Source organism: Mizuhopecten yessoensis, unplaced genomic scaffold (genome assembly GCF_002113885.1).
Source record: "Mizuhopecten yessoensis strain PY_sf001 unplaced genomic scaffold, ASM211388v2 scaffold7225, whole genome shotgun sequence".
Taxonomy (NCBI): domain Eukaryota; kingdom Metazoa; phylum Mollusca; class Bivalvia; order Pectinida; family Pectinidae; genus Mizuhopecten; species Mizuhopecten yessoensis.
Window position 1 is genome coordinate 535665 of NW_018406942.1, and position 26014 is coordinate 561678.

Below are 26014 nucleotides of genomic sequence, written 5' to 3' on the forward strand. Positions count from 1 at the left end.
AAGGGAGGGAAAGTCTGACCGAAGAGGTCAGGTTCATAGGTGATCCCAGAGGTCAGATTAAAGGGAGGGAAAGGATGACCGAAAAGGTCAGGTTCATAGGTGGCCCCAGAGGTCAGATTAAAGGGAGGGAAAGGATGACCGAAAAGGTCAGGTTCATAGGTGACCCCAGAGGTCATATTAAAGGGAGGGAAAGTATGACCGAAGAGGTCAGGTTCATAGGTGATCCCAAAGGTCAGATTCAAGGGTGACCTTAAACATCAGATTAAAGAGAGGGAAATGTAACTCGGAGGTTAGATCTGCAGGTGACTCCAGAGATCAGTTTCAGAAAGGGGCAAAAAGGGACTGCAGTAATCATACTGTTTAATGCTAAAATGTTCATGATATGCAGATTGATATGTATTTTAAAGATAATTAAAATTCATGGGTTTGTTTGGTTTGTGTATACTAGATAATTAATCAACCCTGATAAGTAAAACTGAAGTTCCCTTGAGACAAGAAACCTTAAATCTTGAATATAATGCAAATATTTAACTCCATATGTATGTATTTATATTCAAAATCAATGTATGAATGCAAATATGTTTAAGTCCTTCACCTTCAAATGCACCGATCAATAATAAATACAATGTAGAGCTATTAATGGAGCATTTGTGAATAAAACCATACAAAACAATAAACCTATAATAATGTATCAAAATCTTGACGCAAGGATCGGGTCATAATCATCAAGTCACGCTCAGCCACTATATGTACATGTCACAAACTGCTGTAAAAACAGTCCTGGCTCATGTTTTGTACTCTGAAGTGTCAACCAGAAACCTGCTTTTATAGATTTCCTAAAATTTCCTTAATTTCCTAAAATGAGTTGATGTGCAAAGTTTTGATTTTGTGAATATGTTGTGTAAAGTGTTTTATGTTAAACGTTATGTTTGAAAATAAGATGTCTTTAACTCCACTTCCTGGTTTAGGGTTTACAGCCAATGATACAGGGAAATATGATGGCACCAGGACTCCAGCCAATGGGAAGGGGTTACGCATCCGGAATGGGAATGCAAACAGGGGTCTCTTCTATGCAGGTACGTAGTTTCTGATTGGATGGTTAACTAACATTCCAACTTCTGACACAAAACTGGACTCTGAGTTACCATGGACACAGGTTGGTACGTATTCTGCACTGGTCTTGGTATTGCAACTTGTGCCGAGTTTTCAGCCTTTCCTGGCCATGTAGAATGTGAAGGAGCTTGCAAAGAAAAATAGAAGTAGGGTTGTCATGGGTACACAATATTGGAACCAGGTACCAGTCTGATCAGGTTAACTTGTATTGTCAGTGATGTTGATGATATAACTACATACATTGTTCTGTTGCTATTAACAATTAATGAATTTCAGTATCATAGAGGGGTTTATCTCAGTCTTTTATAAACTGTATGATCAGAATAAATCACAAGGCCGACACATTGGACTTGTTGATATAATGACAAATTAAATTATGTATCTTACAAAATGTACTTACTATGACAGGTACCTGACTACACATTTATGTACCCATTATTTATGTAACTGAACACACCTATCCCTCGGTATTTGTAACTGCCCAAGTATATAACGCAAGTGTAAGGCATTCATGTGTATTGGACTGACATGTTAATTTGACAAAAGTATTACCTAGAAAAATGTCCATGCTGCTAGCGTAAAATCATCTCTTTAACTCTACTACATTAAGTTAGACTAGATTGAATGAAAATTGCACAGACTATTACAAAATTATAGCATGTTGGGAACAGCTACTTTCCTGTTAACTGCTAGAGTCAACTTCCAAGGACATCACGTTTACTTCAGTGAATCACTACATGTACAACAAAACACAGCCTACATTATCTATTGAAAGTTCACTCCGTCTCTAAGCCATCCATTCTGTGTATATCATACAGCTTGTTTTGCATGTTTGTTTTTTATCTAAGTATTTGTTAAACTTTTGTTTATATAATACATATATATACATTTTCATCATTGATTTCAATTTTACAATATTTTAGCTAATACTTAGTTGTGATATAAATTATATACGATGGTGTTATCAAAATCAAATCGGACATGTTTGACAAGAAAAAGAAATTCATGCATGAAGCTTCTGTTTATTTTTTTTCTGTTTCTGTGTATATTAATATCTATTTTTATTAAATTCAGTGACATGTTTTTTTTTTTTTTAAAGAAGCCAAATATACAATTTGAATTTGATACAAATAAAATTCAAATGTTAGATGAATGAAAAGTGGTTTTATTACTGTTATTACCTGGTAAGAGAAAGTAAAATCCCAAATACTGGTACATCTTTACTCGGCTATAAAACATAACTGTGACATCACTTGCCTTACACTCCCATCAGTGTTTATGGTGATGGCTGCATGTTAATTGATTGTAATGGAAATGGAGCATTTCTGCTTGTCATATTATTTGCCGCACACTTATATTGTTTGATGCACATAGGAGTATGGGTGATTGATGTATTGAGCACAAGGTATATTGTACAGGGAATGTAAATACTGTGTAACACGAAAGGTTCCTGGGGACTTTCTTTCGTAGTTTGAAGCCATTTTGATCGTTTCGTTGTACAATTTGTCTTGGATAACCCGTATTAACAAACAGTAGACACGTGTATCATTCAAATTTGTTGTATTTATTTTCGTGGTTCTACGACAACCATGAAAAACAACAAATGCACAACGAAGATTTCATGTTATACAGTATCATACTTTCTCTCCAGCAGTATTCATTAACAGCCCAGTTTTGGATCAGCTCTTTTATAAAAGCTATCTGATCTGTGATTCTTGAATTTATTTCTATGAAATGAATAGAATTGTCATGAAAAATGTACTAGTGTGATCTTGTCTTTTAAAACGAAAAACAAGAAGAGCAACATTGTGTGTTTTATATGTAGAGTTTATAGAACTGTTACTGATACAATACATTGCTTTTAATGCTGTCAGTTTATGGAAGAAAAGATTACTAATTGCCCAGTGTCACTTTATGGATAAAACAATTAGTTGAATTATGAGTTTATCCAAATACACTTTGCTAGGACAGTTCATAACAAATACTGTTTAAACGGTGTAAAAATTGGTTGAAATGTTGTGAAGTGGACCTAACTGAATTACTTCCCCTTCTATGTTTCATTATGCTTGTCATAATCTCTCACTTGGTGCTATGTGAAAAATATGTTCTTGCTTTGAATGTCAGGAAGGTTTACATGCTCAAAATTCAGTAAAAATATTAACAGTTTTCACATTTTTCTGTTCATAACTAATTTTGTAGTGAAAAATAGGTTTGATGTGGAAGTCACATTTTCCGACATTATTTTCATGAATTTCACAATCACAATCATTTTCATGCAAATTTTAACCCTCCACACCCTATTTTAACACAAAAGTCCCCAAGGCTGGGGATCCAATGTGAATACGAAATATTTATTATAATGTTATTTTTTTATAGAAAAAAAAGTAATTTATCATCAAAATAGTGTATATTTTACGTAAAGCAATATAGGGGATGTTATCCAGTTGTCTCCCTTTATGTAGCAATCTCGACATTAGTATCTACATGTAGCGCCTGGGCTGCTTTCATTTATCCAGTTCAAGCTTTTCAACTTGTTGAACCTGAAAGGAAACGATCCCCACATATTGGGACAGTTATTGACTACTATAAAATTGGAGGTAGATTAAGAGGCCCAATTGTACCTGGCAGAAACTAAAGGCTGACTACCACTAGATTGTAGTATATTGTATAAAAATCTAAAACTTAAATTTAAGTTTTGTCTATATTAAATCAGCCCTATTCTGGTCCAAGTGTGTTTATTTCTGTGCTATCTCGATGGTTTCAGCCATATAAATGAAAGCAGCCCTTGTTACTGTTTTGTCCTTTTATGTAATGATAATTGAAACGTGACAGTGTACGTACATGTATATACCAGTATTGTGTATTCATGTAGCATATAGTTCACAAATGTGGATGTTAATGATATTGTTTATCCAAAGCAAAGCTTATATCTGGCCTCTTTTTCGTGAACATTCCTTATTTTAAATGTTTCTTTAACTTAGAATCGTTAATTTATTCCTGATCTGTACAAGGTAGCTCGGGATCCTTATAATTAATTACGTAAGGAAATTTCCTTAACTTGAAAGTACGGGGCTACATGTAGGTGCATATTATTGGCACTGTTTAAGGAAATGATGTAAGGAATGTTCAGGAAACTTGGGCCTGATTATTTATTTGTTCAACATTTGAATGTGTTTATTTCTGGTGCATTGGAGCTAGAGCATGGTGGAGGTGGTCTGTACAGTGGAACTTTGTTTAAACCTGACAATTATTGTGAAAAAATAATAAATTTTATAATTTCTGTTAATTATCATTAATTTGTTTAATGTAAATACTGTTCCTTTTAAACTGTAATATTCTAACTACCTAATGTATCCACCAGCTAGAAGTACCATTTTTCTGCATCCCAAGTCAATGTTTGGTTGCTAGATATTTCCCAGATTAGAATTTGTATGAATATTCAAGACCTTTATCTCAATAAATTGCTTACCGGTATATTGCATTGCAAAATGTAATTTTTGATGTTAACAAAATACTGTTCATGTATAATGAATAATAATATACAATTTATAATTATAATTCATCTTGATTGAAATCAGTTTAAATGATTGATTCCGACATGCCAAGCTTTATGCTTTTGCATATTTACACTGAGTACCGTACAGATCTGATCATAATTTAACAGAAACGCCTATGTGCTTGTTGTAGTGGAAATAGTTGTGATAGGGACACCCATGAAATTATACCCGCACAAAAATAAACAACTAGGAAGTATTCAATAAAAATCATTTTAAGAATTCTGTAAGGAATATTGTAATCTAAATTAACAAAGGTCCACTGTACATATTTGTGAGAATATTATGTCTATCAAATGGCTGTGCTCATTTTACCTTTCTTTTGCACATGCAATTTATAGATATGTATATTATGTATACTCCAAGCTATATATTGGAAGAGAAGGCATTTTGTGTGGCTCTTTTTTTATTATGAAATTAATTAACTTCAGGAAAATATTATTTGATGTATTATATCATTTTATCCATCCATGTGCTAAATATTACAATTCATTATAAAATTGGGGAATTATATGTAGCTCATATTGATATGGTATAATATACATTTGATATTTTTATAACTTATCATTTCATACTTTTGTTATTCCATTCATCAAAATATTTTCATTTCATTATGACAAGATGAATGAATTTTAATGTACATGTATTTATGTATAAATAAACTTTCTAGCTCTCCTTAAACATCCTTTACAATAATTGATTTTGATGTTGTGTCTGTTAACATTGTGTTCATGGTGTCAGATTTATATCATTTATCACTCTTTGTTTGATTTTAGTTTTAAGTTTGCTTCAATTGTTTCATGGTTTTGTTGTTCTCTTTGCTCAATATGCTATATCATTTGTATCATTATAAAAAACATTTAATGCATTTCATAATCTTGATAATCATTCTTTCTGTGTCCTCCTCAATGGAAAATTATCACTTTTCTCGCAGTCTTAGTAGAGTTTATCAAAAATAAGTTTGTCATGCGATAAAAGTCTGGTCTGCTATTACATATAATATATATGTACCTAAATGTGACGCAATTCAATTATTGTCATGGTAACATTACAATTATGTTAATGTCAATATAGATTACATAGGATCAGAATTAAATGTCTCACATAGTTTCTTAGATGTACAAATCCTTAGCACTTGAATTGGAGATGATTATTGAATGATTAATCATTGCTCTCTGGCAAGAGCTCGAGTGACTCCATTTGTTAACTTTAATTTTACTTTATAGTTGTTGGTAGTTTAACCCTTTCACCCCTAGGTAACTTAGTAGACTCTAGCAAACGTTTATCTGGATGAGTCCATTATGGTTCACAGTGGTGAAAGGGTTAAGTGCGACCCGAATCTGTCATTTAGTATCTTAGGAAAGAGTAAGGTGACAAGGGATGAATTAACTGAAACAGGTAGCAAATTAAAGATATTGTGTCTGGAAGATTTTCTTCCATAGAATTAGATACTATTTAAATATATTGGTTCAGGATCAGGTTTTAGGTATTAACATTTAGTATGATAAAATAAATATTTCATTTATTAAAGTTTGACTTGAGAAACTAAAGGGTCACTCCATGGCGTTTTGCCTAGGTACAGGCAATATCTTTGGTATGACTTAATACTTTTTATTAGGTGTAATTTTTATCTACTAACATACCCATTCTGCTTACAATAAAATAAAGTGAGACTATTTGAGGGGGTGCCATGAAAGGAAGAAAATTGATGTATTAAAATGAGATAACTTAAAAGTATAATGCTAAGAGGCATCCCTATAATGATATAGCATATTGAAGTCGTCGTGTACAAGACAACACGAGGCAGTGGGACACACTTATAGATATTGTGTGGTGTGTTTAGCTAACATTAAGTTGCAGTGTCCATTTTTCACAGTCAGTCTCGAAGGAGGCAAGCTTGTCTAGTACAACCGTTTCTGCCACCCACTCACAAACCACAGTCACCCCTCAGGTGGGTAACCCTGTTTTGTCTTACAGTCCCAACCCCCCGAACTACTTCCAAGGGGAGGTAATTTATCAGACCATCCCCAGCCATCTGTTATCCCATATACGGAGACCCACTGGTCTTACTCCTTTAACTGTCCTGGTATCCGACAAACACACTTTTGTTTGATGTGAGAATAACTTATAGAAATGTCAGCTTCATCTCAGACTGAATTTTCTAAATATTAAAATTGGTCATGAAGTTCACGAACAGAGATAAGAAAAAGGCTTATAATTTTAAATGAACAAGAAATAGGCTTATAATTTTAAATGAACAGTTGTTCTACAATATTGCTACCAAAACAATTCAGCAATATTATAGATTATTAATGTTTCCAAATGTTTATTTGCAAATTTGGGTCATTTTGTAATTTATTTAATACCAGGACAGTTAAACAACACTGTTTGTCTAGGAATCATATATATGGAATATGATTAGAAAATCTGAAACAGTTTATTTATTGTAATACAGAATTTTATGTTTTTGTTTATAAACAGAAATTAACTTTTTACTATAACTTTCATTAGTCTTTTATTAACATACAGAAGTAAACAGTTAGTCTTATGTATAGTATATATTTATGTAGAAGTTAACATTTTCTCTGAACTTTGATAGTAAATATGGGTATAAACATGTATATTCTAAGTACAAATCTATTAAATGTATTGTATACCACATATGTCAAAAGATATGATAAAATATTCGCCATATTCAATTAGATGCTAAAAATTATACAGATTTATAGTCTTCTAAACCTGTACACCTGTCGTTTATCTTGTATTCCTCTTTCCTCCCTTCGTTTTCTCTATTGCTTCCTCTTTGTGTATGTACAAGTATTGTTTAAACATTTTTGTGTTTAATATACCAGGTAATGTAATTTTGTTGTATTTTAGTACTAGGGGAATTTTCAAATATCAATACAAAAAATGTAATCACTTAAGTGCCACTGATATAATGTAATTGACTTGATTAACGCAAGGTTAAAATGCAAATAGTAATTTGTCAGTGATTCAGTTACGATCATAACATTTTATCAGACAATATAAATTGTATGTGACTTTCTGACCTGATACATTCTGTAGTTACATTGTGTTAATGAGTAGACATTGTGAGTTGATGAGTAGACATTGTGTTGATGGGTAGACATTGTATAGATGAGTAGACATTGTATTGATGAGTAGACATTGTATTGATGAGTAGACATTGTGAGTTGATGAGTAGACATTGTGAGCTGATGAGTAGACATTGTGAGTTGATTAGTAGACATTGTGAGTTGATTAGTAGACATTGTGTTTTGTTGAGTAGACATTGTGAGTTGATGAGTAGACATTGTGAGCTGTTGGGGAGACATTGTGTTAATGAGTAGACATTGTGTTGATGAGAAGACATTGTGTGTTGATGAGTAGACATTGTGTTGATGAGTAGACATTGTGTTGATGAGTAGACATTGTGATGATGAGTAGACATGGTGTTGATGAGAAGACATTGTGTTGATGGGAAGACATTGTATAGATGAGTAGACATTGTGTGTTGATGAGTAGACATTGTGATGATGAGTAGACATTATGTGTTGATGAGTAGACATTATGTGTTGATGAGTAGACATTGTGTTGATGAGTAGACATTGTGTTGATAAGAAGACATTGTGTGTTGATGAGTAGACATTGTGTTGATGAGAAGACATTGTTTTGATGGGAAGACATTGTATAAATGAGTAGACATTGTGTGTTGATGAGTAGACATTGTGTTGATGAGTAGACATTGTATTGATGAGTAGACATTGTGTACTGATGAGTAGACATTGTGAGCTGATGAGTAGACATTGTGATGATGAGTAGACATTGTGAGCTGATGAGAAGACATTGTGTGTTGATGAGTAGACATTGTGTGTTGATGAGTAGACCTCGTTTTGATGAGTAGACATTGTGATGATGAGTAGACATTGTATAGATGAGTAGACATTGTGTTGATGAGTAGACATTGTATAAATGAGTAGACATTGTATTGATGAGTAGACATTGTGTACTGATGAGTAGACATTGTGTTAATGAGTAGACATTGTGATGATGAGTAGACATTGTGAGCTGATGAGAAGACATTGTGTGTTGATGAGTAGACATTGTGTGTTGATGAGTTGACCTCGTTTTGATGAGTAGACATTGTGTTGATGAGAAGACATTGTGTTGATGAGAAGACATTGTGTTGATGAGTAGACATTGTGATGATGAGTAGACATTGTGTGTTGATGAGTAGACCTCGTTTTGATGAGTAGACATTGTGTTGATGAGAAGACATTGTGTTGATGGGAAGACATTGTATAGATGAGTACACATCTTGTTGATGAGTACACATTGTATTGATAAGTAGACATTGTATTGATGAGTAGACATTGTGATGATTAGTAGACATTGTGTTGATGAGTAGACATTGTGATGATAAGTAGACATTGTGTGTTGATGAGTAGACATTGTGTTTATGAGTAGACATTGTGTTGATGAGTAGACATTGTGTTGATAGTAGACATTGTGTTGATGAGTAGACATTGTGTTGATGAGTAGACCCTGTGTTGATGAGTAGACATTGTGTTGAGTAGACATTGTGATGATGAGTAGACATTGTGTTGATGAGAAGACATTGTGTTGATGGGTAGACATTGTATAGATGAGTAGACATTATGTTGATGAGTAGACATTGTGTGTTGATGAGTAGACATTGTGTTGATGAGTAGACATTGTGTTGATGAATAGACATTGTGTTGATGAATAGACATTGTGTTGATGAGTAGACATTGTGTATTGATGAGTAGACATTGTGATGATGAGTAGACATTGTGTGTTGATGAGTAGACATTGTGTTGATGAGTAGACATTGTGTTGATGAGTAGACATTGTGTTGATGAATAGACATTGTGTTGATGAGTAGACATTGTGTATAGATGAGTAGACATTGTGTTGATGAGTAGACATTGTGTTGATGAGTAGAGATTGTGTTGATGAGTAGACATTGTGTTGATGAATAGACATTGTGTTGATGAGTAGAGATTGTTAGTTGATGAGTAGACATTGTGAGTTGATGAGTAGACATTGTGTTGATGAGTAGACATTGTGTTGATGAGTAGACATTGTTTTTTGATGAGTAGACATCGTGTTGAGGTGTGTTGACATCATTTTGTGCTGTATTTGTTATAACAGAAGGATGCTAACACCTGGTCCAAAGATGCAAGCAAGGTAAACATCAGTCTTGATGCCCTCAGTCCTGCCAACAAGTTCCAGAAACCACACCAACCCAGCATGAATCAGCTTCAGCAGCAAGGTAAATTCTTATACTATCTTCCTTTGTGATATAATAAGTATGTCTTGTTATTTAGTAGTGTATGTATATGTACTTCTAGATTACAGGAGAAAGGTTCTCGTGGAGTATTTTACATTTGTAGAAGTTAGTTGCAAGACATTTATCTTCTTGTTTGAGAACGTGTGTTGTATTATTTTAAGTAATATAATTAAAAGTGTCTGTAGTAATGTAATATGTAATGCATTAAAATAACAGTAACTTCAGTATTGTTATACAATGGACAATTTATACATGGGATTCTAAATATGATCTACAGACTTCTATTCTGAAGCATGTTTATTTCTCACTTATTATATATACAGTCTAACTAATGATGTAATATTTAGAGTCTTACTAATGTAATATTTGCATGATACTGTTAACAAATCCTGTACATGATAACTCATCTCAGGTAGAAATTCATCTTTATTGGTTAGTGTTATGTGTTGGAGAGATTATGGATAATCACAACTGTTTATTGTACTGATATATAATGATAATTCATCTTTTGTCTGCCCGGCAACAGATGATGACGGTAAATATTAACAGCAATGTCAGAGTTATCCCCCCTGTGTCACTAGATAGTCATTGTTGAAGTCTAGCTGTATTAAATTTCATTTTAAAATATAAAATTATCAATTTTAATGGTGTATATGTGTTTTGTAGTTGACATAAATTTGAAATTTGTAAACAAATTCTGTACAACTTAAGTCCTAACAGCTTGCAGAAACTATTATAGGAAGATTTTTTTTAAGTTGGTGTTAATTGCTTCGTATTCAGTAATTTCATAACTTTCAAATTAAAAAAGTTATTATTTTCACATTTCACTGTGTTTTTATTCACGTTTGTATGATATATAATTTGATATCTGGCAGATAAGTTTTTATCAGCAGAATTTTCATGTTTATGCTATTAACTGGTTATTTGATATCTGCACTGTGTGTACACATGGCTGTGATTTTAACTCATTCACCCCTTAAGTCTCTTTTGAACTGACCATATCTAAGCCTGGGCAAGTTCAGTTTAAATATGTAGGGGCTAATGGGTAGGCTATAGGCTCCTGGTAGATGGTGCTAACATTTGCCTGGTCTTTTATCAAGGCTTAAACCCCATGGTATGGAGTCCAGAAATGGCCCCAGGTCTAGTTTACATTGCCCCAGGTTGGTACAGCACCAAGGATCATTATACGTCCTTACCTCTACTCATAGACTGGTCTTTCATTTGCTTTCTAACTGCATCATTTCTTTTAGTTCCTGATTTTCATGTTTGATTTAGTTTTACTTTTTTTTGGTAATGGAGTTTTTCTTAATTAATTTTGACATATTGTGAATGACTTTCTTTAAAACATTATATCTGTACTTCTATTAAAGTTGAATCTCCTTGTTTTCTTAATCTTAATTTTTTGAGTTTCTGGAATGGTGTTTTTTGAATGATTTGTTTTTTATATAGATTGTTATTACTACATGCACATAAAAAATAATTTCCAGACACTTCCAACTGCAATATCAGTGAAACATGATCATGTTTTCACCTTTATAGGCAAAAGGGATCTTATAGAAGATATATTGTAATGCAGATATATATATTTTAGTTATTTTATGAAGGAAAAATTCAAATATTTTGAAAGTGGTTGAATATAAACCTAATTTGTAATTTGTAAATAATATTGATGATGGTCATCAGATTTTGATCTGGACAGTGTAACAGAGACATCTGTCATCTGTAAGACACACCTATGTCGCATACTTGACCTGTGTGACTGATGCTTGACCTGTGTGACTGATACTTGACCCGTGTGACTGATGCTTGACCTGTGTGACTGATGCTTGACCTGTGTGACTGATGCTTGACCTGCATCAGAGAACTAGGATCAACACATGACCAAAATAACAGGCACATTTGACTTGTGTAACAAAAAAGTGACAAGTGTAACCTAGACATGTGACCTGTGTGACAGACATGTGTCACCTCTGTGACGGACATGTGACGTGTGTGACGTACATGTGTATCCTCTGTGACAGACATGTGACCTGTGTGACAGACATGTGTCACCTCTGTGACAGACATGTGTCATATCTGTGACAGACATGTGTCACCTCTGTAACAGGTATGTGTGACCTCTGTGACAGACATGTGTCACCTCTATGACAGACATGTGTGACCTCTGTGACAGACATGTCACCTCTGTGACAGACATGTGTCACCTCTGTGACTGACATGTGTCCTGTGTGACAGACATGTGTCACTTCTGTGACCGACATGTGACCTGTGTGATAGACATGTCACCTCTTTGACAGACATGTGACCTGTGTGACAGACATATGTCACCTCTGTGACAGACATGTGTCACCTCTGTTGCAGAAATGTGTGACCTCTGTGACATAAATGTGTCACCTTAGTGACTGACATGTGACCTGTGTGACAGATATGTCTGTCATCTCTGGAATGACATGTGACCTGTGTGACAAAGGTGTATTGTGTATGATAGTACTGACCAAGACACTTGACCTGTAACAGAGATGTGACCTATGTGACCAACATGCCATTTCTTTGACCTGCATGTGTCACTTTTGTGAGGGACATTTTACCTGTGTGACTGACATGTGACCTTTGTTACCGACATGTGTCACCTCTGTGACGGACATTTTACCTGTTTTACTGACATTTGTCACCTCTATTACAGACGTTTGACCGCTGTGACTGATATTTGACCTGTTTGACCGACATGTGTCACCTCTTTGACTGACATGTGACCTGCGTGACCGACATGTGCCACCTTTGTGAGGGATATTTGACCTGTGTGACCGACATGTGCCACCTTTGTGAGGGACATGTGACATGTGTGATCGACATGTGTCACCTTTGTCAGGGATATTTGACCTGTGTGACCGACATGTGCCACCTTTGTGAGGGACAGGTGACATGTGTGATCGACATGTGCCACCTGTGTGAGGGACATGTGACCTGTGTGACCGACATGTGCCACCTGTGTGAGGGACATGTGACCTTTGTGACCGACATGGGACATGTGTTACCGACATGTGCCACCTTTGTGAGGGACATTTGACCTGTGTGACCGACATGTGCCACTTTTGTGAGGGACATGTGACCTGTGTGACCGACATGTGCCACCTGTGTGAGGGACATGTGACTTGTATGACCAAAAGATGACCTTATTAGAAGTATTGGTCTAACATGCCACAGTTAAATATTCCACAAATTTTATTCTTAATGTAATTTCAAATGTACTCCGGGACAAACCATAAAATGCTTCTGTAAGTTATAGGATAAGCATTTTAAATTGTTGCAAATAATAAATCAAAATTGCATTAAATAAATTCATCTCCCTCAAATGTTTACGTGTTTCGGAATCCTTTAACGCTGCACATTTCATGAGATAGTTCCCTTTGTCCACCATAGATTGATACAGTTGTCTTATTTAGTAATTGATCATGGAAACTATTCTGTTTGTCCTGTTAGCCTATCGTAAGGAGGCCTGAGCTGTACTTGCCTACAGCGATTGTGAATACTAATTACACATTATATAGAAGCTTACATAGATGAACACATAGAAGTATTTAAGAAGCCTGCATTTTTGACTTGTGGTGTTTTGTTTGCGAGTTCCTCGTGCCTACAGCAGTTCTGTATACTAATGCATGTTTGACTGCTGTGTTGAAGCGTTTCTTTTTTGACTACCGTGTTGAAGCCTTACATGTTTGACTGCCGTGTTGAAGCGTTTCTTGTTTGACTACCGTGTTGAAGCGTTACATGTTTCACTGCCGTGTTGAAGCGTTTCTTGTTTGACTGCCGTGTTGAAGCGTTACAATGTTTCACTGTTGATATTAATTGTATTTGACTGATGTGTGAGTTGCTGTCGTGGTGATTTTGTGATACACTTAGTTGATGGAAATTCCCTATGGTAGTTTTTATATATAACCGTTAACAGTGTTAAAATTGTTTAATGTTCAGATGCTATTAGTTATATTACCAAAACATGATTTGTGTTCCTATAAGATAATACAGCAAGTAGAGATGTTTGTTTAAGTCGACGTTATAAATAAAGCAGTGGCTCATTTCCAACTTTTATTTCCAATCAAATATGACAAACTGAGAGTTTTATTGATAAGTTAATGAAAATCCTATTGTTATCAATTTGATTGCCAAATTCATGCTTATTAAAAATGAATGAACATTGTCAATTGCTTGTGAAAATAATATTCAGTGTAAAAGTTCATATAAAAGTTTTCCTTTTATTCACTTGTCAAAACTTTGAATAAGCTGACTAAAGTGTGTGAAAAATTGAAGCGAAATAATTATGGATACTGTGAGAGAGCTACAAATGTAACCTGGTTACTCATTGGGAGAACAACTATACTTAGAGAATTGACTAACACTTGCATGATAATTTACTGCATTCATTATAGAAGATATATCCTTGAATGATCCATGCATACAAAGGGAGGTAAATGAGGGAATTTAAACTAAGGGAGGTAACTATTATTTCAGTAGCTTGTATACTAATTGTATAACACATTGTTGCAGGCATGAACACTCAAATGGTTGGACTGAACCAGGGCATGGCAGGAATGAGTGTTGGCCAGCCCCAGGGGCAGGTCATTGGGGGCCAGCCGATGATGGGCCAGGGCATGGGTAGGCTTCTTGTACAATTTCTATAGTATAAACTTTTCAAAATTTTTGACAGTGCCTTGCAAGTACTGGTTCTCGTATCATTGTGTCTACTAATTGGGGAACAAGTTATACAGAGAAACGTGTTTGTCAGGATTCTTTCATTTCCATCTACCAAAACTTTGGCCCGATTTGTTGTACATAAGTAACTGTTATTACTAACTTAGAATGTTACAATGTGCTTTGTTGCAGGTTTTATAATTAATCAAAAATGAATCTTCCAGATTATGGGCATCACTATTAGAGTAGTATCACTGCTTTGGTAAATCTATGTATATATATCTATCTCTCAGACAGAAGCGTAAAAGAAAACTAAAAGGAGATTTTCATTTGAAAGCTGTTGTTTCAGCTGTGTTTATAATATATTACTGTTTTAGGAGTACAGTGGTTTGTGTTACAGGAATGGCTGTGAATATGCAGGGAGGTATGGGCATGATGGGATCAATGAACATGCAGTCCACAATGATGGGACAATCATCATTCCAACAACGAACCGACCAGGCTTTCAGCGGATTTGGAAACACGAAAAAATAACCAAGATATGCGGTTTTAGTATTGTTAAAATAACTACGGACCAAGCCTTTTTGTACTGAAATACCTTCAATGGTGTTTCTATGTGTGAAACTTGTAATGAAAGAAAACATTTGAAGGACTTAGGGGCACTCAGAATATTTCTAACCCTTTCACCCCTATATAACTTTAATAAACTCTACCATGCATTGATTACAATAAGTCCATTATGGTCTACAGTGGTGAAAGTGCTAAATATGACCTCTTAATATGAGAAAGATGTTTTGTTGGATTGTTTTGTAAAAACCTTGTTCTAAACGTCACATACAAGGTTGACATAGGGAATGGCCAAACTTGAAAAATGTACTGACGTTGACAAACCAAAGAGGTGAGGCCAGTATGGGGGGACAGGCTTTTACAGAAGATGATCATAAGTCGACAATCATTCCACCAACAAGACGTCCGAGCAGAAGATGTCCTGGCGGAGCCCTTAGTGATTCACGTACTACTGCAGAAATGGACATATTTTTGGGCGAAATATCCTGTGATTAACATCCTCCCAGTTAGCGGGAGGTACAATATATGATAGAACTCCCAGTTAATGGGAGGTATTATAGATCTTATTAGCTGCCTCGTTTGGGGAGGGCTTATTTAGAATACTGCAGAAGTGCATCAGTGGGGAGGGGGGATAGGGTATACACCTGCTAAGCTGTGAAGGGGTGGGTGGGAGGGGGAGGAGGTATACATGTACACCTCTTTATTCAGTGTGGGGGTGGGGAAAGTAAGATTTATTAACCCAGTAGTACATTGAGATTTGTGTATTAGTGACTTTGAAAAAAATGATGAATTATATACAAGATGTGATACACAGATCTACGTTACTTGTTACTCAGAATCAAAGGATAAAAAACAAAAATATTATAAAACAAGGTACTACAACTGTAATAATTTCCTAGATTGATCAACAATACATTTTGCTCAAAATTGATAAAATACAACTGTTTCTTAAAGACAAAAACAATTGTTTTCAGTATTCTGAATCCTGTTCCCCTAAAAATGACTTGTAAATATAGTACTTAAATCCTTAGAGGAAATGATGCAGTACAAGCTTCCTATTGGTAATTTGTGTTCAATCACAGATTTTAAAACACTTGATTATGCTGAGTTTTTGCTTAAAAAAATTGATGGAATATGACAAACATTTCATATTTGAAGAATATTATAATTTTGAACAAAATGTTTCAGTGATAACCATTTCTGGATCTGTTTTAAACTGATAGTAATGGCTTTTTGAATTGGTAAGAATGTGTCGTATCTTTTTTCACTAAATATAATACACATAAGCTAATAGATAACTTAAGTTTTATCATTATTTTTATTATGAAGAAATTACACAACCAGTCAAAAGTGCATCTCTCTGCCAAACCTCATCCAGTTGGACAAAGAATCTTGACAGACGAACGCATGGGACTTTGAGATCTGAAAAATGTCACAGAAAAAAATAATTCTTTTAATGTCTTGTTTCTCTTATATCACATCTTAATCTTGATAGATTACAAGTGGTATAGAGAGGAAGGGACTGGAACAACATCTGTCTAGTTTTGAGAGATTTTTTCATGTTTGAAAAATGTAATTATTTGTAAAATATGTTAATGGAATAAAAGTGTTAGTAAGTAATTCAGGTTATCATTTCTCATATGATATATGTATAATTGTGCTTTTCTGTCCTGTTGTGCATGCTTGCTTTGGCTGAGCTACACTTGTTGAATAGCAAAAAGTTATAGTTCATATTCTGGTAATACAAAGTCAATGGTGATAGATCGTTAATGTTGTTGAATGTTAATTTTAACTACAGTTTGTTATGTTTTGTGGATTTCTTTTAATAAAGCTTTTCATGTTGTCAAGGAAACTGTTCGACAGGGAAAGAAACGTGTTAGATCAGAACAAATTTAATATAGTCTAAACTTTCATAAATTTATGTGTAAATATAAGTTATTTTTTCAATATCATAATATCTATTGTCTGATGATCACTGAAATGGAAACATAAATTCCCTTACTGTACTGAATATGCCAGACTGAATATTTCAAGTCACTTTTGATGGCTGCTAAAATTATGTTGTAATTTTAGGAAAACATTTCTTATTGATCGTGAACATTTTGTGAAGTCTTTGTAAAGTTAAATACTTCCATTTGCTATTATAAAATTTCTGGTATTAGGAAACAAAGAATAAGGCTTTGATGCCTGTGATTTCATACTGAAATCATTCACGAATTGTGTAAATGTGAAAGTCAAATATATCTAGTCACATACACCAATAGCAAACAGGTCATATGATACTGACACAGGTCATGTGGTCACTAACACAGGTCATGTGGTCACTACACAAGTCATGTGGTAACTAACACAGGTCATGTGGTCACTAGCACAAGTCATGTGTGGTCACTAACACAGGTCATGTGGTCACTACACAAGTCATGTGGTAACTAACACAGGTCATGTGGTCACTAACACAGGTCATGTGGTCACTAGCACAAGTCATGTGTGGTTACTAACAGAGGTCATGTGGTCACTACACAAGTCATGTGGTCACTAACACAGGTCATGTGGTCACTAACACAGGTGATACTGACACAAGTCAGCACAGGTCGTGTGATCATTGGTGACAGTCGTGTTCACTGACAACATTCACATGATCGCTGGCACAGGTCGTGTGATGAATTGGCAGGAAAAGTTAAGATCATCGACACAAACAAATCCTGTTCACTCCCCTACTTTCATTTAACTTGAATGTAAAGGGTCCTGAGACAAAACTATAGAAGATGGTATATTTATAAAATTTCAGAGATGTGTATTGTCATTTGTCTATTACTGTTTCACTCAGTGCTAAACTACTATATCTGACATACAGCGTGTTGTACTGTAGACATTAAACAGACGCCTTGTAACTTATAGACAACTGTAGGTATTTATATAAGTACTAGCACTGAATTAGAGCAGAGTGATTTAAGTGATTGTTATTTAAGTGAAATAGAATATATTTTTTTTTTTCTTTCTGAGAATTTGCTGGTCTTTAGCTGTATTATGCTTTGTATATATGTATATTTTGTTATAATATTTTAAGTGTTGTTTGATAAAAGCAGTATGAATTGTGTTGATGGATCTCTGGGTTTATAAGGCAAATGAAGTCTATGTGTCAGTTATTAGAGCGATAAAGAGCATGCAGTAGATGTACTTAACTGATTTCTAGTGAACGTATTTATCTGTGAGGCTACAGACATTCAGTTAAATATACAGATCTTTACAAATCATTAGTTGCATACATAACTGATCTGAAATCATTAAAGCATCAAATTAAGTGAAAGAACTTCTATCTTACAGATTTTCTACATTTGACAATATAGAAATATGTGGTCATGTAAAACTAACAAAGGTTTGTGTTAATCAGGACCAAGTGTGCAGTAAGTTTTCCTTTAGACTAGGAGTTGTAGTGTTAGTGAAGACTTGGTGTCCAGTAGATATGACCCACACTTTAGTCTACCAGTAATACCTCTTTTTGCCACCTCCCAGTGCAATACGTGTGCTCATGTCATTACATTTGGATTCTACCCTAGTCTTCATGCTCATGTCTACAAGTAGCTCCAGATATAACTGGAACAACATTGACACGAGGGGATCAAGGTTAAAATGTAACATAGACTGTTCAGTGTTCACATTTGCTGAAATGTGTTATAAGTTAGTCTTCTTTGTGCAACATTTTTCTTGCATTCCAGATGGTCTCAGATATATAGCAAAACAATTACGTATTTTTATACTTGAGAGGTACATTTAATTTATAGGACCTGGAGCTGCTATTGTTGTAAGGCATCTGTCTGACTCTGACAGTATTTTTTACATGCACAGGTGCTGGATTTTTTTCCGCTTTAAATTCTGGAATTTGAGCAAGGGACCAATCAATTCAGTCACATTTGCCTATAGGTAGCACTGTCGTTTAAACAATATAACATTTAAAAGTACATTGTGAGATCAACTGTGATAATGTAGCCCTTAAATGCTGCTCTAATTTGTAATTCTCTATTCTACCTTTGTAACTAAATATGCAAGGTTTCAGATCTTCATATTATTACCCATATTGGTTTATAATTACCAGTCATTTATCTGTAATTTACGTTGGTAACCAATTGGCGGAAATTTTAATTTTCAGCTTTTTTGGCTGGTTTTAGCCATTTTCAGAGTTTAAGTGAAATGCAGACTTTAAATTTTCCCCAAACATAGATTTAAAAATACATATATCGGTCTTTTGACCATAGGCTAACTTTCATCTCTGAATTAACTTGACATTAGAGGTTGATTACTGTTGAGATGTCCTATATCATTTATATACTGTACACTTGTATATAACTTGTACATACTGTATGTCGGTCGTTGTTATAAAGGACACCCTGTGCTGTTATTGATAGCACAGACTATTCATGTGTGAATGAATAAAAGATTACATGCATACAGAATACATTCCTTATTGCTTTTATTAGTTATATTTTCGTTCCACCGAAGGTTAAAGGCATTTCATTGAATTTGCTGTCTTTATACCTTTTTTATCCCCCGCTTTCACCGAAACGGGGGATATTAATATGGGTCTGTCCGTCCGTCTGTCTGTCTGTCACACTTCGTTTCAGTGCAATAACTACAACAAATGTTGACCGATTTTCTTTAAACTTGGTCACAGGGTTAAATGCCTTCAGGGCTCAGCCAAGTTCGATGACCATTTTTAGTAGACCCTATTTGGCGGAGTTGTGGCCCCTTGAATAAAGAAAAACATAATTATCTGCTGGGTTTTGTTTATGTGCAATAACTATAACAAATGTTAACCGTTTTTCTTCAAACTTGGTTCGATTTTGATGAAAATTGGTATATAGGGATATTGGGGAACTGCGAATTCAACCACATCAGTTTCGTTGCCACAGCTACCCCACGGAGGCTTCTGATTAGTCGAAATTTAGATATTGTTAGATTTTGATGAAAATTTGTATATAGGGATATTAGGGAACTGCTAATTCAACCGCATATGTTTTGTTGCCATAGCAACCACACAAAGGCTTCTGATTGGTGGAAATTAAGATATTGTTCAATTTTGTTGAAAATTGGTATCTGGGGGGGTATAAGGGGACTGCGAATTCAACCGCAATTGCATAGGTTTCGTTGCAATAGCAACCACACAAAGGCTTCTGTTTGGTCGAAATTTAGATATTTTGATATTTTTTATGAAAAATGGTATATAGGGGACTGCGAATAAAACCGCATAAATTTCGTTACCATAGCAACCACACGGAGGCTTCTGATTGGTCGAAATTTAGATATTGTTTGATTTCTATGAAAATTGGTATATAGGGGTATGTATTAGGGGACTGCAAATTCAATCGCATACGTTCCGTTGCCATAGCAACTACAAAGATAATTCTGATTGTATGCAATTTAGAAATTGTTCAATTTCGGTGTACTATGGCAATGCGATCCTTTTCTGATGCATTTTTGCGACTATGGGGGCATTTTGTGGGACATCTGTAATGGTCCCCCATTACAATTAGTACTTGTTGCTGTAGATATTGTTAAGATGTTTTAACCAAATTCCTTATGCACATTCAACTCATGCTAAGTTTGCCAACCTATGTGATTTGTGCATATTTACGGCTAATCACTGAGGTATAGGGCTTACTTTTAAGTTTTAAGCTATACAGTATGTCTCAACAGCACGATTCTCACATGTTTAAACCTAACCTCAATAATGTTAACCTACAATATGTCCTGCAAGCGGCGGATATCAATTCCATGAATTTGCTTGTTTGTGTCCGGTACAGTGTTGGATCAATAAGTTCCCATATTCGTCCTGAGGAGAGTAATCCCTGTCCGTCACTGCTTCTATAGAAGTACCTTTCAAGTTTTAAGGAGAAAACATGTCTTGAACAGTTTTATGAACAGTTTTTAACTCATTTGGCGAAAGCGTATTAATCACACTGTCGTGAACTACATGTATCTTAAAAAACTTTTTTTATGGTGTTGCACTTACATCTTGAGAATGAAAATGTTTCGTTAATTTTACGATTACTCTATGGTAACCGACATGTATTGCTTTCACACATCCTAAAATAGTATTCTACCAAAATGTGTCGAAAGTATTTTACCAAGATCTGTTGGACTAATAGTTGAATTACATTACCTATCCCAGTGTTACCAAAGCGTGTGTATTGTGTACATTACGCAACACTTGACTAAACTAGGCCAAATTATGGTTCGTATAAAGATATTTTATCCGGGCTCGTGCCGATTAAACTGAAAGTTGGTAGGAATGATCAGCTCATGGTCCTGACAAAGTGTTGTTATTTTTCAGGTCAATCAGAAATCCAATATGGCTGCCACGGCCGCCATTTTGAAAAAATATTTCAAACTTAAAGTCAAGTTCTGCTTGGCCGATTGAACTCATAGTTAGTAGGAATGATCGACTCATGGTCCTGACAAAGTGTTGTTTTTTTTCGGGTCGATCAGAAATCCAATATGGCCGCCACGGCCGCCATTTTGAAAAACTATTTCAAACTTAAAATCAAGTTCTGCTAGGCAGATTAAACTGAAAGTTGGTAGGAATGATCGGCTCGTGGTCCTGACAAAGTGTTGTTTTTTTTCGGGTCGATCAGAAATTCAATTGGCTGCCATGTCGGCTATTTTGTAAATACCTATGATTGATCAGCTCATGGTCCTGACAAAGTGTTTTTATTTTTCAGGTCAATCAGAAATCCAATAGGGCTGCCACGGCCGCCATTTTGTAAAAATATTTCAAACTTAAAGGCAAGTTCTGGTTGGCCGATTGAACTCATAGTTAGTAGGAATGATCGACTTGTGGTCCTGACAAAGTGTTGTTATTTTTCGGGTCAATCAGAAATTCAATTGGCTGCCATGGCCGCTATTTTGTAAATACCTATGAATGATCAGCTCATGGTCCTGACAAAGTTAAGTTTACATTATACTTAACTATTTTTTACTCAAATTGGTACATATTTCAACAACAAAAATAAATACTGTAGGACTCAGGTGACCGTTAAGGCCCATGGGCCTCTTGTTTGATAATAACATCCCTTCTTTCCGCCCCAATGGTGTTCACATGTCGCAGCTGATTGTATATTTACGGGTAAGCTTGGAATATCATGTTTTCCACGATAGGTGTCGATTGATGACGGACCAACTTACAACATTGGATGCGAAACATGGAAGTTGGTGAAGACCATGGGCAAGTTTAATGGATGTCATAATGATCTCGGTGGTAAATATAGTATTTCCCTCTGCGATTGAAATATCAACATTTTATTTGCTAATTAATGTCGCTTGTAGTTTCATTTTTACTACCCCGGCTCTGATTACATTTACCTTATCTAGTCATTTAATTTCACTTTAAAAAATATTGACCTTGTCCATCATATAACCCCACGAACTTGAAAACAGGGCCTATACAGACGTTACTACACTAGCAGCTTTCCTCGATCTTAACTTGCGTCATGGCCATCAGGAACGGCTTACTGCTGCTTAGCTGTACGATAAGTTATCAATAGGGACGGCTTACTGCTGCTTAGCTATACGATAAGTTACCAACAGGGACTGCTAACTGCTGCTTAGCTGTACGATAAGATACCAACAGGGCCGGCTTACTGCTGCTTAGCTATACGATAATTTACCAACAGGGACGGCTTACTGCTGCTTAGCATACGATAAGTTACCAACAGGGACGGCTAACTGCTGCTTAGCTATACGATAAGTTACCAACAGGGACGGCTTCCTGTTGCTTAGCTATACGAAAAGTTACCAACAGGGACGGCTTACTGCTGCTTAGCTATACGATAAGTTACCAACAGGGACGGCTTACTGCTGCTTAGCAATACGAGAAGTTACCAACAGGGACGGCTAACTGCTGCTTAGCTATACGATAAGTTACATGTACCAACAGGGACGACTTACTGCTGCTTAGCTATACGATAAGCTACCAACAGGGAAGGCTTACTGCTGCTTAGCTTTACGATAAGTTACAAACAGGGACGGCTTACTGCTGCTTAGCTATACAATAATTTACCAACAGGGACGGCTTACTGCTTCTTAGCTATACGATAAGTTACCAAAAGGGACGGCTTACTGCTGCTTAGCAATACGAGAAGTTACCAACAGGGACGGCTAACTGCTGCCTAGCTATACGATAAGTTACCAACGGACGGCTTCCTGCTGCTTAGCTATACGATAAGTTACCAAAAGGGACGGCTTACTGCTGCTTAGCTATACGATAAGTTACCAACAGGGAAGGCTTACTGCTGCTTAGCTTTACGATAAGTTACCAACAGGGACGGCTTACTACTGCTTAGATATACGATAAGTTACCAACAGGGACGGCTTCCTGCTGCTTAGCTATACGATAAGTTACCAACAGGGACGACTTACTGCTGCTTAGCTATACGATAAGTTACCAACAGGGACGGCTTACTGCTGCTTAGCTATACGATAAGTTACCAACAGGGACGGCTTACTGCTGCTTAGCTATACGATAAGTTACCAACAGGGACGGCTTACTGCTGCTTAGCTATACGATAAGTTACCAACAGGGACGGCTTACTGCTGCTTAGCTATACGATAAGTTACCAACAGGGACGGCTTACTGCTGCTTAGCTATACGATAAGTTACCAACAGGGACGGCTTACTGCTGCTTAGCTATACGATAAGTTACCAACAGGGACGGCTTACTGCTGCTTAGCTATACGATAAGTTACCAACAGGGACGGCTTACTGCTGCTTAGCTATACGATAAGTTACCAACAGGGACGGCTTACTGCTGCTTAGCTATACGATAAGTTACCAACAGGGACGGCTTACTGCTGCTTAGCTATACGATAAGTTACCAACAGGGACGGCTTACTGCTGCTTAGCTATACGATAAGTTACCAACAGGGACGGCTTACTGCTGCTTAGCTATACGATAAGTTACCAACAGGGACGGCTTACTGCTGCTTAGCTATACGATAAGTTACCAACAGGGACGGCTTACTGCTGCTTAGCTATACGATAAGTTACCAACAGGGACGGCTTACTGCTGCTTAGCTATACGATAAGTTACCAACAGGGACGGCTTACTGCTGCTTAGCTATACGATAAGTTACCAACAGGGACGGCTTACTGCTGCTTAGCTTTACGATAAGTTACCAACAGGGACGGCTTACTGCTGCTTAGATATACGATAAGTTACCAACAGGGACGGCTTACTGCTGCTTAGCATACGATAAGTTACCAACAGGGACGGCTTACTGCTGCTTAGCTATACGATAAGTTACCAACAGGGACGGCTTACTACTGCTTAGATATACGATAAGTTACCAACGGGGACGGCTAAATGCTGCTTAGCATACGATAAGTTACCAACAGGGACGGCTTACTGCGGCTTAGCTATACGATAAGTTACCAACATGGACGGCTAACTGCTGGTTAGCTATACGATAAGTTACCAACAGGGACGGCTAAATGCTGCTTAGCATACGATAAGTTACGTTACCAACAGGGACGGCTTACTGCTGCTTAGCTGTACGATAAGTTACCAACATAGACGGCTTACTGCTGCTTAGCTATACGATAAGCTACCAACAGGGACGGCTTACTGCTGCTTAGCTGTACGATAAGTTACCAACATAGACGGCTTACTGCTGCTTAGCTATACGATAAGCTACCAACAGGGACGGCTTACTGCTGCTTAGCTATACGATAAGTTACCAACAGGGACGGCTTACTGTTGCTTAACTATACGATAATTTACCAACAGGGACGGCTTCCTGCTGCTTAGCTATACGATAAGTTACCAACAGGGACGGCTTACTGCTGCTTAGCTATACGATAAGTTACCAACATAGACGGCTTACTGCTGCTTAGCTATACGATAAGTGACCAACAGGGACAGCTAACTGCTGCTTATCTATACGATAAGTGACCAACAGGGACGGCTTACTGCTGCTTAGCATACGATAAGAATTAACAACAGGGACGGCTTACAGCTGTTTAGCTATACGATAAGTTACCAACAGGGACGGCTTACTGCTGCTTAGCTATACGATAAGTTACCAACAGGGACGGCTGACTGCTGATTAGCTATACGATAAGTTACCAACAGGGACGGCTTACTGCTGCTTATCTATACGGTAAGTGACCAACGGGGACGGCTAAATGCTTCTTAGCTATACGATAAGTTACCAACAGGGCCGGCTTACTGCTGCTTAGCTATACGATAAGGTACCAACAGGGACGGCTTACTGCTGCTTAGCATACGATAAGAATTAACAACAGGGACGGCTTACAGCTGTTTAGCTATACGATAAGTTACCAACAGGGGCGGCTTACTGCTGCTTAGCTATACGATAGGCTACCAACAGGGACGGCTTACTGCTGATTAGCTATACGATAAGTTACCAGCAGGGACGGCTTACTGCTGCTTAGCTATCTTACTGCTGCTTAGCTATACGATAAGGTACCAACAGGGACGGCTTACTGCTGCTTACCTATACGATAGGCTACCAACAGGGACGGCTGACTGCTGATTAGCTATAATAAGTTACCAACAGGGACGGCTTACTACTGCTTAGATATACGATAAGTTACCAACAGGGACGGCTTTCTGCTGCTTAGCTTTACGATACGTTACTAACAGGGACGGCTTACTGCTGCTTAGCATACGATAAGAATTAACAACAGGGACGGCTTACAGCTGTTTAGCTATACGATAAGTTACCAACAGGGGCGGCTTATTGATGCTTAGCTATACGATAAGGT

At 36.3% G+C, this 26014-nt stretch overlaps 1 protein-coding gene across 7 annotated transcripts in view; it reads left to right on the forward strand.

Moving 5' to 3' along the window:
• Positions 1-19694, forward strand: part of LOC110453270 (clathrin interactor 1-like) — a 47198-nt gene extending 27504 nt beyond the window's left edge. For 2 of the 7 annotated variants that reach the window (XM_021502152.1, XM_021502154.1), the window contains 7 exons: positions 969-1076; positions 6544-6618; positions 9843-9963; positions 10508-10516; positions 11082-11141; positions 14524-14631; positions 15068-19694. In XM_021502152.1, coding sequence (XP_021357827.1) covers positions 969-1076; positions 6544-6618; positions 9843-9963; positions 10508-10516; positions 11082-11141; positions 14524-14631; positions 15068-15201 — 615 coding nt within the window. In that variant the 3' untranslated portion in view covers positions 15202-19694. The remainder of the gene's footprint in view (positions 1-968; positions 1077-6543; positions 6619-9842; positions 9964-10507; positions 10517-11081; positions 11142-14523; positions 14632-15067) is intronic. The other 5 variants (XM_021502155.1, XM_021502153.1, XM_021502157.1 and 2 more) reach the window with 5 other exon arrangements.
• Positions 19695-26014: the final 6320 nt, after the last annotated feature.